Source organism: Rattus rattus, chromosome 4, assembly GCF_011064425.1.
Source record: "Rattus rattus isolate New Zealand chromosome 4, Rrattus_CSIRO_v1, whole genome shotgun sequence".
Classification (NCBI taxonomy): domain Eukaryota; kingdom Metazoa; phylum Chordata; class Mammalia; order Rodentia; family Muridae; genus Rattus; species Rattus rattus.
This window is the reverse complement of record NC_046157.1, coordinates 155,844,905-155,858,072: the sequence shown is the minus strand read 5'-3', so window position 1 is coordinate 155,858,072 and position 13,168 is coordinate 155,844,905. Positions and strand designations below refer to the sequence as shown.

At 42.2% G+C, this 13,168-nt stretch overlaps 1 protein-coding gene across 1 annotated transcript; it reads left to right on the top strand.

The window, feature by feature from the left end:
- The first annotated feature begins 454 nt into the window (after positions 1-454).
- Slc19a3 (solute carrier family 19 member 3) lies at positions 455-12,767 on the top strand. Its single transcript, XM_032901481.1, has 5 exons — positions 455-604; positions 4,131-4,923; positions 7,312-7,504; positions 10,440-10,581; positions 11,274-12,767. The coding sequence occupies exons 1-5, from the start codon at positions 455-457 to the stop codon at positions 11,442-11,444; spliced, it is 1,449 nt and encodes a 482-aa protein (XP_032757372.1). The 3' UTR covers positions 11,445-12,767.
- Positions 12,768-13,168: the final 401 nt, after the last annotated feature.

Here is a 13,168-nt window from a genome sequence, read left to right as displayed (position 1 = left end):
AGATAAATTTATAATAATGTCAGTGGGTGGGTTAGAAATTCTGGAATCCATGCAAACAGCAGACAGATCCAGAAGGCTTGCCTAATCCTGTCTGTTCATCTGGGAGCACTTCCCCTACCGTAACAGGACACAGATTCATTAGCTGGTCTCTTACTGTGGATCAAGCACGAGCTACCCCACCAATCACGGTTCACTAGCAGCTGCCCATAGCTATGTCTGAGAAAACACTCAAGAAATCCAATTCCCTCCAGCAATAACGACAAGGGGGCTCTGGAGAAAGGGGGTTCACCCTAGAAATGTGTGTAAGTAATTCTCCACTCGCTTTTCCAACTCCACAGCACATTGGATAAACGCCGTGGTTTTGTAAATGTGTAGAAATAACCAGCTTTTGATGCCAGATGGCAGAGGTGGACGAACTTGACTTAACTTTCACTTTACTTCCATTTGACCAGCCATGAATTGCTGCAGAACTCCACCAAGGGATTCTTGGGTTTATCCCACCGTGATACTCTGCTTATTCGGATTTTTCTCCATGTTCCGGCCCTCAGAATCATTCTTAATCCCATTTTTGTCTGGACCCAGTAAGAATCTTACCAGCACAGAGGTAAGCTAATGGTACATATCTTAGTAGGGGTTAATTTCACAGGACTTGAAGGCAGTGGGGATGTCATTCAAATTATAGTAAGGGGGGAAAAGAGCTCTGAGTTCCAGTGAGCCTCCATTTTCACAGAATTTATTACATAGAAGAACTTCCCCGTTCCTCATAACGCAAAAAACTATTTAGCCAAACACTTAACATGTACGAAGAATATTTTAAATTTCAGAGTTTTGACATTAGATCGGATACATGTGGGAGCTTTTCAGGTGTCCGTTGTTCCTCTCACATTTACCCTATAATGACTGAAGATGTTCTCCGCCACAGCATTGCCTTCTGGGAAATGTGTAGGCTGCTGTGGTATAAGCAGGATGCGATAAGAAAGTGTAATCCAATCACATGTCATGTTAAGTGGATGCTGGGCTGTCTATGCACCCAGAATTATAACTACAGTTAACTAGAGTTGAGACTGTGACATTCCAGAGGATCCCTGTCCTTCAGTAACACCGCAGCCACCATAAACTCACACCTCAGCACTTACTTATGCATTTATGTGATATCAGTGTACATAAACCTCCTGCCCTGCTTTCCATAAAAATATAACATACGGGAGCTGGAGAGATGGCTCAGTGTTTAAGAGCACCAGCTACGGGGTTGGGGATTTAGCTCAGTGGTAGAGCGCTTGCCTAGGAAGTGCAAGGCCCTGGGTTTGGTCCCCAGCTCCAAAAAAAAGAACCAAAAAAAAAAAGCACCAGCTACTCTTCCAGAGGACCTGGGTTGGATTCCCAGCACCCACATGACAGCTCACAACTGTCTGTAACTCCAGTTCCAGGGCATCTGGCACCCTTACACAGACAAAAATGCAGGCAAAATACCAATGCACATAAAAATAAATCAATCTTAAAATTATATATATATGTATATATATATATATATATATATATAACTCAATAATGATGATAAATGGCTGTTACTGTCTACACATTTACTGCTACTTTTATCATTGTCTTAAAGGCACCTTTTAATTTTTACTTAACAAAAATAAAAGTACCATACAACAAAAATACAACACCCGCATCAGCCCATACCTCCTATAGTTAAGGTATCATTCAATTACATCATATTCTCTTGTATTTAAGTTAAACTTGTGTTTTACTTAACAGTGTTCCTATTTATCACGCTACTCTACATCACATAGCTGAGCTGTATAGTGGGTTTATATCACCTGAGTTTCTAGGTGCATACTCTGCCAAGTTTGCACAATAAATAAGGTCAGCCAAACGTATCGACCATGCGTGGTTATATTTCTCTGTGACTCGTACTCAGTTTTGAAAAACTATTTAGCAGCAGATGTGATATAAACAGATTAACAATTCTCTTACTTTAAAAGATATTTCTTGGGCTGGAGAGATGGCTCAGTGGTTGAGAGCGCTAACTGCTCTTCCAGAGGTCCTGAGTTCAAATCCCAGCAACCACATGGTGGCTCACAACCATCTGTAACGGGATCTGATGCCCTCTTCTGGTGTGTCTGAAGACAGCTACAGTGTACTTCTATATAATAAATAAAGGGGTTGGGGATTTAGCTCAGTGGTAGAGCGCTTGCCTAGTAAGCACAAGGCCCCAGCTCTGAGAAAAAAGAAAATAAATAAAAAATAAATAAATAAATAAATAAATAAATAAATAAATAAATACCTTTAAAAAAAAAAAAAGGGCTGGAGAGATGGCTCAGTGGTTAAGAGCACCCGACTGCTCTTCCAGAGGTCCTGAGTTCAATTCCCAGCAACCACATGGTGGCTCACAACCATCTGTAATGAGATCTGATGCTCTCTTCTGATGTGTCTGAGAACAGCGACAGTGTACTTATATATAATAAATAAATAAATCTTTAAAAAAAAAAAAGATACTTCTTACTGGGCAGGGCAGCACACACCTTGAATCCTAGCCCTTAGGAGGCAGAAACAGGAGCAGATGGATTTCTGTGACACTGAGGCCAATCCGATCTACATAGCCTGCTCCAGTCTTGTCAGGAATGCATCCTTCCCTTCCTGTCTCTCCCTCTATCTAAAGAAATGCAAGAGGAAGATGCACTAACCCCACAAAAATCACTGAGCTGGTGTACTGTCGCCAACCACAACCATGAAAATGTCGTTTGGAAGGTAGCATCGTCTTGAAAGCTAAGTGGTATACTAGATTATCAATAGGAAATTGGCAAAGACAAAACGAAGCCAAGCAAACGACAATGGCTTCAGAGCTCCTTGGACTAAAGCATGTCACATTTAAGACAAAGGTCAGAGATGGGGCAGAATCAGCTCAACATGCCCACCGGGTTTGTGTCTGCAAACACTGTGGACAAGTGAGTAAATCCTTCTTCAGAAGCACAGGCTAGTTGTGGGCCCTCCTGTGACTTTGGTGGGTCTACATGTCAATGAGGGAGAGTTCAGTAATCCAAGAGGCTGAACCTTACCCATCCCACTTAAGGATCACTCACAATCTTTTGAGTCCTTTCTACCTGTGAAACTTGACTGTCCATGCATTTGCCATGAAATGGCACACATTGAACTCAACCTAGCAGAGATGTCTATAACCATGGATAGGGTGAGAGGAGCTTGCAAGCCCAGCAGATTTAAACAGGAAGGAAATGAAACACATTACCTCTTCCCACTTGGTCATTTGACAAAACCGTTTGCTCTTGTTCCCTCTCTCTCTCTCTCTCTCTCTCTCTCTCTCTCTCTCTCTCTCTGTGTGTGTGTGTGTGTGTGTGTGTGTGTGTGTGTGTGTGTGTGTGTGTGTGTCCCAGATTTCAGGCAGGTGGGAGGCAGTGTTGGAGCAAGTAAAGAGAGGTGTTCTACTCTTAGCAATGAGAACCCTATACCTAACGTTGCCAATCTTTGTTTAAGAGTAGTTTGGGAGTTTTTTTTTTCAATTTATTCACTTTTAATTCAGGTGCATTGGTATTTTGCCTGCAAGTACGTCTGTGTGCTGGTATTGGATCCCCTAGAACTGTGAGTTACAAAAAGTTGTGAGCAGCCATAAGGGTGTTGGGGATCGAACCTGAGTCCTCTGGAGGAGCAGCCAGTGCTCTTAACTGTTGAGCCATCTCTCTAGCCCCCTAAGTTGGGATTTTTTTTTTAAGAACTTGGAAATCTCAGAATTTCAGAGCATTTAAGTTTAAACCTAACTTGAAATTTTTTTAACTAATTTATTCAACCACTACACGTTACTTAAGTTTGCTATACAGTCCAGAGGACATGTTATCTCCAGAAATCTTCTCCTGGGATATACCTAAGTGTGTAAGGTGCTTGGAGGTTTGGATTCTTTTCTTTTTCTTTCCTTCCCCAACAACTCCAAGGTGGTTTATTTTTTGTTGTCTTCACTTAACAAAGACACTAGTTTTTCTTAGTAATGTACCTGTAGATACGTTTTCCAGTTTCCCCCATACCATGAAGAATGTCTGACGAGATGTGACTCTGAGGTAAAAGTTGGTCTTTTTGAGACGCGTTGCACTTCTGATCACACCTACTTATCAAATCCACAGATGACAAATGAGATCCTTCCTGTTTGGACGTACTCTTACCTGGCAATGCTGCCACCCGTGTTTGTCCTCACCGACTACCTACGCTACAAACCCATCATCATGTTACATGTGATGGCCTTCACCATTTGCTACCTGTTTCTCTTGTTTGGCCAAAGTGTGATGCTCATGCAGATAGCTGAGTTCTTTTTCGGGATTGTCTCAGCCACGGAGATAGCCTACTTTGCCTACATATACAGCATGGTCAGCCCAGAGCACTATCAGAAGGTGAGCAGTTACTGTCGGAGCATCACGCTGGTGTCCTACACAGCAGGCTCGGTGCTAGCCCAGCTCCTGGTGTCCCTGATGAACCTGCCATACTCTACCCTTTTTTTCATATCCTTGGCCTGCGTCTCTGTGGCTTTCTTTGTCTCACTTTTCCTACCCATGCCTAAGAAGAGCATGTTTTTCCATACGAAGCCTAACAGAGAAGCTTGTCCAAAGCCACTGGAACCATGTACTGTCCTCAAGGAAGCTCACAACAACGGAGCTCAGCCAGAGTTGTTTGCCAATGCGCAGAATCTAGGGGACAGAGAGCAAGACAACTCAGCTTTGAGAATCTTTGTATATTGGTTCCAGGATCTGAAGGAGTGCTATTCCTCAAAGCACCTGGTTTACTGGTCCCTGTGGTGGGCTTTTGCCACAGCAGGTTATAACCAAATCTTAAATTTTGTTCAAGTTCTATGGGAACAAAAGGCTCCCTCTAAAGACTCTTCGATCTATAACGGAGCAGTAGAGGCCATAGCAACATTTGGAGGTAAGTGGACATCTCTCTCTTTCAGATGCTCCAGACGCTAAACTTCTCCACGGTTGTTAATTAGCTATAACCAGGAAGTATAGTGATTATTTTTTAGTTGAGGGAAGGAGTATAGATACACATGTGTGCAAGACTGTGTTTGCACAGAGGCCAGAGGAGGGCATGGGTGTCCCCTAAAACAGGGTTTCTCACTGAGCCCAAAGCTAGGCTAGTGGCCAGCAAGCCACAACGATCCTCCTGTCCCCACTCCATGTAGCACTGGGCTTACAGGCATAGACATTTTACAAGTGTTCTCTGGGGATTTGAACTCAGATCATCAAGAGTCCATAACAAGACCTCTGACCCACCGATTCATCTTCCCACTCAAGAATGCAAGGCACTGGGAAAATAAAGAGTACAATAATTTTTATACCATATGTTATGGTTACAAATAACAAATAAAGCTCAAGAGTAGGACCAGGAGTGTGTTTCTAGTAGAATCTACAGATCCCATTTCATTAAAATAAGTGTTGATAATGTGTTCCGTTCCTTCAGTGGCATGTTCACACATTTTAAAGTTTGATAATTTGTCAGTTTAAAGGTGAGGGGCATCAATATACCTCCTATTCTTACCTTTCTCGTGTGTGTATATGTGTATACATGCATGTCTGTCTGCACACACAGGTACATGTGAAGACCAAAGGACAGCTTTAAGTATCACCCTTTGGGTCCATCCATTTTTTTTCCTTTGTTAAAGCAGTGGTTTGATATCTCGTTCAGTGTTTTGGATTCAGTGCATTGCAGATACAGATCCTCTGTTTGCTGTGGAACAGCAAAGCCTTTCCTCCCATTCAGAAGGCAGCATCCCGTGCACCCTGCTTCCCTTCACCCTGCAGACACTTTGAACTTGACACAATCTTTCGCCCTTATTTCCTGAGTTACTAGAGTCAAGACTGTTTCTAACATTGAAAGGACAGAGAAAGTGCAGAATTTTTATTATTAACTCTAGAAAATACATGAAGGTTTCCAGACTCTTACCCAGAGAGTCTACTTAGGGACCTTCACAACACTAGGCTACACACCACCCATTTTCACATTTCAAAAATTATGGAATTTCCATGATGGTACACTCAGGATTCTCATATCAAAAAGAAATTTGCCTTTGAAGCACACTGTGCAATAAATATTTATGTAATCGTAAATGGAAACGTTACATGAGACTTTGAAGATGGGATTTAGGAAGTGGCGTATTTTTCCACACCTTCCTCTACAGGGAGCTTCAGAAACGCACGTAGCCTCTGTGTTGTTATTGTTTTTCTTCTTGGAAGGCAGCAGCTAACTCTTAAAAGCCAAGGCTGAGGCAGAATTGGATCATGGAAATTATTGTTTTTATGGCAATTCTTGGGGAGAGAGCTAGTCCTTTTTAGAGACAGTTCTAGCATAGATCACCTTCCAAAAAATAACCGACCAGTTGTCAATAATTTGAGCCCTTTGTTCAGTTAAAGAGAGCCCCGTGGTTAACCGGGTGGTTAACCTTTCCAAACTGTATGCACTAGCACAGATATTTTTGTCTCAAGGAAATCAGGCCTATTGTGGCAGGAGGATCACTTGAGACCAGGAGTTCAAGGGCAGTGTAAGGAGATCTCCAGGGACCCCTAGGTCTAGGAAGGATTGGAATGAGGGAGGGAGGGAGGGAGGGAGGAAGATAATTGGGACACCCAATGCTTCAAAACATACAATTTAAAACAATAGAGCAACTTTACTTCCAAGGCATTTATATGCTATCCTGGGTGTTTTTTAGACTAGGATACTGTGTGCGCCCCATACTGCTCTGTTTTGGGCTCTTTCTATCCCTTCTGCCTGATACGTAGTTAATGCTAATTAAAAGTATGACAGAACTGGGTTGAAAACAAATAAGAAGTGAGAAGAAGAAAGAAAACTTGAAAAAAGTCCTTTTAAAAAAATCTACATGTGCCCGGCGCGGTGGCGCACGCCTGTAGTCCCAGCTACTCGGGAGGCTGAGACAGGAGGATCGCTTGAGTCCAGGAGTTCTGGGCTGTAGTGCGCTATGCCGATCGGGTGTCCGCACTAAGTTCGGCATCAATATGGTGACTTCCCGGGAGCGGGGGACCACCAGGTTGCCTAAGGAGGGGTGAACCGGCCCAGGTCAGAAAAAATCTACATGTAAGTGGATCACATGGGTTTGTGCATTTGTGTGTGTGTGTGTGTCTCTCTCTCTCTCTCTGTGTGTGTGTGTGTGTGTGTGTGTGTGTGAGAGAGAGAGAGAGAGAGAGAGAGAGAGAGAGAGAGAGAGAGAGAGAGAGAGAGAGAAAGCTTGGAGTGTTGCTATTTCCTTTATTTCCTTCCTGCAAAGTCAATAGCTTGATTTTTCCCATTTTCTGTTTCCAGGAGCTTTGGCTTCATTCTCAGTGGGCTACATAAAGGTCAACTGGGATCTCCTAGGAGAGCTGGGCCTGGCTGTCTTCTCGGCTGTCGTCGCAGGATCTCTGTTACTCATGAATTACACGCTCAGCATCTGGGTGTGCTATACTGGCTATGTGCTGGTCAAGTCTAGCTATTCATTTCTTATAACCATCGCTGTGTAAGTATCACCTTCCAGTCCTCCCTACTCTTTGTGGATTCCTGAAGACTCTTCTGCGAACTTCAGAAGGATTTTAGTCCATTGCAGTGTTAAATGCTAACTCCATATTGAATGGAATTCAGTGAAGCCATCTTCTCCATTAGTTGAATAGGGTTGAGTCATCAAAGGAAGAAATCTGGGAGCCATTGGGTCCGTGATCTCCTTTTGATTTTTTACTTCCAATGATTTTTTTCATGATAAGGTCCACTGTTATTTAATTTCGAATGCATACGTTTAGATTTTACCCGTGGCCACATTTAGTTGCGTGAGATCATTCTAAGCACATACTTTTCTAGGAACAAAACGTTCTGGGGAAAATATCCCAGGAAAAGGTATAAAAAGTTGGACTATGGCGGGGGTGGGGAGGCAATGAAGCCAAGGTTATCAGAAAACTTCAGCTTCACTTATACTTGGGACTGTGTCCTTTGAATAGTTTTTAAAATAAGATTTCTGAAAGTCAGGGTTCCCTTTAATACATCTGCCTTTTAAAAGGTTTGTTTTGTTTTGCTTTGTTTTCTTTTCTTATTTTTTCACTTGTTTTATTAGATATATTTCTTTACTTACAATTCAAATCTTATTTCCCTTCCTGGTTTCCTGTCCATAAGCCCCAATCTAGTTCCTCCTCCCTCCCCCCCATACGGGTATTCCCCCCCCATACATCCCCCTTACCACCACCCCCCCCCATATTCCCCTGCACTGTGGGTCCAACCTTGGCAGGACCAAGGGCTTCCCCTTCCCCTGGTGCCCCAACAAGGCTATTCTCTGCTACATATGCAGTTAGAGCCCTGGGTCAGTCCATGTATAGTCTTTCCATAGTGGTTTAGTCTTTGGAAGCTCTGGTTGGTTGACATTGTCGTTTTTATGGGGTTGCAAGCTCCTTCACCTCTTTCAATCCTTCCTCTAATTCCCCCTAAGGGGGTCCCGTTCTCAGTTCCGTGGTTTGCTGCTCTGCTTTGTTTTCTTAGGACAGAAATTATTTGAAAGCAGTCGGCATACATATGGGCACAGTTAAAACTGGCTACAAGGCATTGTCTTTGGCCCAGGCTGTGAGGCTCAGTTGGTAACGTGCTTGGCCATGTGCATGATTTCTAGCAATGCATACACCGACATGGTAGAACATTCCTGTAATTCAGATCATGGGAAGTAAAGGAAGAAGGATCAGAAGTTCAGGTCATCCTTGGCGAAATAGCAAGCTTGAAGCCAGCCTGGGCCACATGCATCTTGTCTCAGAGAAGGTGGAGAGAAGAGTACAGTTGGTGTCCTTTGGTATTAGTCAGAAAGAGAGGAGAAAGGCGCTACTTAGTCTCACACTGCATTTGAGAAAGACTGGCAAGTTGTATCAAGTTTCTTTTTTAAGATCTTATTTTATTCTTTAAAGATTTATTTATCTTATGTGTTTGAGTATTCTCTTGCTGTCCCCATTCACACCAGAAGAGGGCATCAGATCCCATTACAGGTGGTTGTGAGCCACCATGTGGTTGCTGGGAATTGAACTCAGGACCTCTGGAAGAGCAGTCAGTGCTCTTAACCCCTGAGCCATCTCTCCAGCCCTTTAAGATTTTGTTTCTTACCTTATGATCGCTTAGATCTCACTAGATGCCCTGAAACTGGAGTTACTGGCAGTTGTGAACCATGTGGGTGCTGGGAATCAAACCCTGATCCTTGGGAAGGGCAGCCAGTGCTCTTAACCTGTATGCCATCTCTCCAGTCCCTCAAGTTTTATTTTTAATTGGTGAAAAAAAGTTTCATAAGCAATAAAACACTGGAATGTGAGTCCAAAGGCAAAGACCACGGGAAAACACAGGTGTCACTTGTACGGGAAAATGCAGGTGTCACTTGTTAGCAAATGTCCTGGTTTCATTTCTTTTGCTGTGATAGATACACCAGCAAAAAGCAACAGAGACTGGAAAATTATTAATTTGGTTTATAATTCCAAGTTATAGTTCAACCTTTTTGGCAGGGAGTCAGATTATATCCATGGTCAAGAGCAGAGAAAGCTAATGCATTCTTCCTTCTTGTTCTCAGATAGTTTTCACCTCTGTTCTGCTCCCCTCCCTAGGGAATGGTGCCACCCACATTAATCCAGACAGTCCCCAGACACATGTTCACAGGCCTAATCTAAATAGACCCAGGTCTAATCTAGATAGACCCACTTTAAGACTCTATTCCCAGGTGATCCTAAGTTGTATCAAGTGGGTAATGGAAATCAACCATCGCAGAAAGCTAAAAGTTTTCTACTGAAATACCTTGGGTTAATGAATCAGATTTAAATGTCTAATTTCATTTTTTAATGAGAATTGAAAGACAGAACTATTATTATTCCTTTGCATTAAAAAAAACATTCAGAATCCAAAGCCTTTTATCTTCATTCTAAAAAAAATGTAGTCAGACTTTGAAGTCTCTGTAGTTAAAATTATAGGTTATAAGCATAAATATAAATTATAGATAAATTATAGATTCAGTCAGTTGCACAAACAACCAGGGGCTGCATCTTCCAATGAACAATCACCTACCATACCTTCTGACTGTAGGACATGAACAATTAACCGAATATATTTTTAAAAGTCCTCAGATTGAATGATGTTTGCATCATTATAAAACTTACATTACAAACATGTATGAAGGCAACTTACCCGCAGTATTCTCAAGTTATGAGATGTTAACATTTAACTTTTATTTCCAGAAAGTGCTAGATGGCACAGGAAGCATTTTATCATAGTGCCTTTAATCCAGCCTATATCTAACTCTTTTTCTTTGCTCTGCCTATTTGTCTAGACTGGAGAAGAGTTGGGTAGGACACAACGTGCTCACCACCATGCCCAGTTTCAGTTTCTATCCTTTAGATAAGAATTTTATGTACGCTATGGTCAAATGCTAATTCGACATTTAATGACAGCTTTCAGATTGCAGTTAACCTGAGCTTGGAACGTTATGCCCTGGTGTTCGGCATAGACACCTTTATTGCCTTGGTGATTCAGACCATCATGACTATGATTGTGGCAGATCAAAGAGGGCTCCAATTGCCAGTCACTACTCAGGTAAGCTGCAGGAGTCCTGTTACCTATTACTATGTTATAGTGACTGTGTATAGGCAATAGGTATATACTAACTCTCTATAGATAATAATTAACTGTGTTACCTATTAGTATGTTAGCCTAATACTATGTTACTATACATAATAGCTAGGAATATAGATAGAATAACTAGGTTGCCTCCAAGCTCTCTTAATCTTAAAACTAGCAATGTTGAAGGCTTTTTAAAATTTCTTCAATTATGGACAATTTTAAGTATGCAGCCCTTATTTATAACATCAACTAAATATATAGCAACTAGATTCGTATCTACTTGAAGAAGGTGGGTAAGAAGTAAACTCCACATTTTCACATTTAAAAGTCATTATTAGGTCATTATTATCATTACATAACACTGAACCAGCCTTCAAACACAGACATGTGGACAGAACCCCAAGATCTCCTGGGGTTTCTCTCTACCACTGCTGAAGTAGCTAGAATTTGAACCTAAGCATTCTGCTGCAAAGCCAGGACCTTGGTCACTACTCCACATGCTTACATTCTTAACCTTGGTTTATTTGAGATGTTAGAAGGTTTAGTCAGAATGACCCATAGTAGGTTGTGGATCTCAAATACCCCATAATCCAATCAAACAAGGAAGATTGTTATGTATTACCAATGACAATACTATAAATGGCTAATTGTTTGTTTTCTTCCAGTTTTTAGTTTATGGGAGTTACTTTGCTGTCATTGCGGGGGTCTTCCTAATAAGAAGCATATACATTCTCTACTCAGCTAAGTGCCGAAAGGAAGTGCAGAACCTTGCTACCACCCAGAGCCCTGGTGAGCCATACCTACAAGAGCCAAGAGATGTGTCAACAAAGTTCTAACCCAGTTACATCGACTCCAGTGACAAAAGGACAGGATTTCAAGATGGGCAGCCAGAAGAGCTTTGCCACACACAGGCACCCTATCAGAACAGATTCCAAAACCACAACCAAACTTCATCTTCAGGCTAACCACCCAGCTCACTGCAAGCACTCCATATATGACCATGGCAGCTATATTAGTTACTTTCTTGATGCTATGACAAAATATCTAACATGAAACAACTCAAGGGAGGAACTTAAATGTTTCAGTTCATAGTTTGGAGAGATACATTCCATTACAAAAGAGCAGACATGAATGCAGGACAAAGGAGCTACTGGACACATTGCATGTGCAATCAGGAAGTAAAGAACAATGAAACCTGGTGTTCAGATCACTTTCTCCTTTTTAGTCAACTTATAACCCTAGCCAAGGGGATGGTGCCACCCACATTTACAGTGAGTCTTCCCACCTCAGTGAACCTAATACAGATAATCCCTCAATGATACTCAGAGAGGCTATGTCTTTGGATTCCAGAGCTTGTCAAGTTGACAATATTAATTGCCAATAGTAACAGCTGACAACCCTCATTGGGGGTCCCCATGAAGAGCAATAACTTGGGAATTCTAGTTCTGACAGTTCGAAGAACAAGCAAAGGGCATGGAAATAAGCCATGAAGAAACTCCCTAAGGATGACGATCTCCCGAGTGAGCACAGATACCAGCAGGACTGACCTACAATTGACCTACAATTGGCTTATGTACTTTGTGGATCTAAAATGGCAGCACCTGGGATTTTCTTCATCTTCCACTAAGTGGACTTCTGTTGCAACCTCCAGCTCTCTTAAAGAATGACCAGGTTTGGTCCCATTGCTGAGAGTTCCTCTTCAACTCTGAAAATACCATCGTCTACTCAAGAGTTGTTCCTGGATAGTTTCACTTTTCTCATCATTTCCTTCTTGTGCTCCCTCCTGGACTTAGTGTGGAAGATCTCTCCCCATCCCAGGGATCACTCCAGATGCTCCTGTGTGTCTACAAAATTCCCTTGCATCCATTCCCAATGGCCAGACAAAGATGATTCCCCTTCTTCCCACCATGACCCTAGATACGTGATGATGTAGAACACTCCTGAAGGAAATTCCAGAGCTTTCTGGCAGTTTTTATACATAAGAAAACAGTTGCAGAAATTAAATACTGATTGTTTAATTCATTTTTATGTTTGGTGCTAAAGATCAAACCCAGGAATCATACTAGATAAGCATTCTGTCACTAAGATATATTCTTGGCTCCATGCTTAACTTTTAAATGCCAGAGATTATGTTTAATAAAATATTAAAATTCTTTTTATTGGTTATCTTATTTATTTACATTTCAAATGTTGCTCCCCTTCCCAGTTTCTTGTCCCCAAACCCCCTTTCCCACCCCTTCCCCATGCCTCTATGAGGGTGCTGACCCACCCAACCATCCACTCGCATCTCACTGCCCTAACATCCTCCTACACTGGGGCATTGAGCCTCCACAGGACCAAGGGCCTCCCCTCCCATTGATGCCAGATAAGGCCATCCTCTGCTATATATGCAGCTGGAGCCATGGGTCTCTCCATGTGTACTCTTTGGTTGATGGTTTAGTCCCTGAGAGCTCTAGGGGTCTGGTTGGTTGATACTGTTGCTCTTCATATTGGGTTGCAAACCCCTTCGACTCCTTCAGTCCTTCTCCTAACTCTTCCATTGGGGGCCCTGCACTGGCAG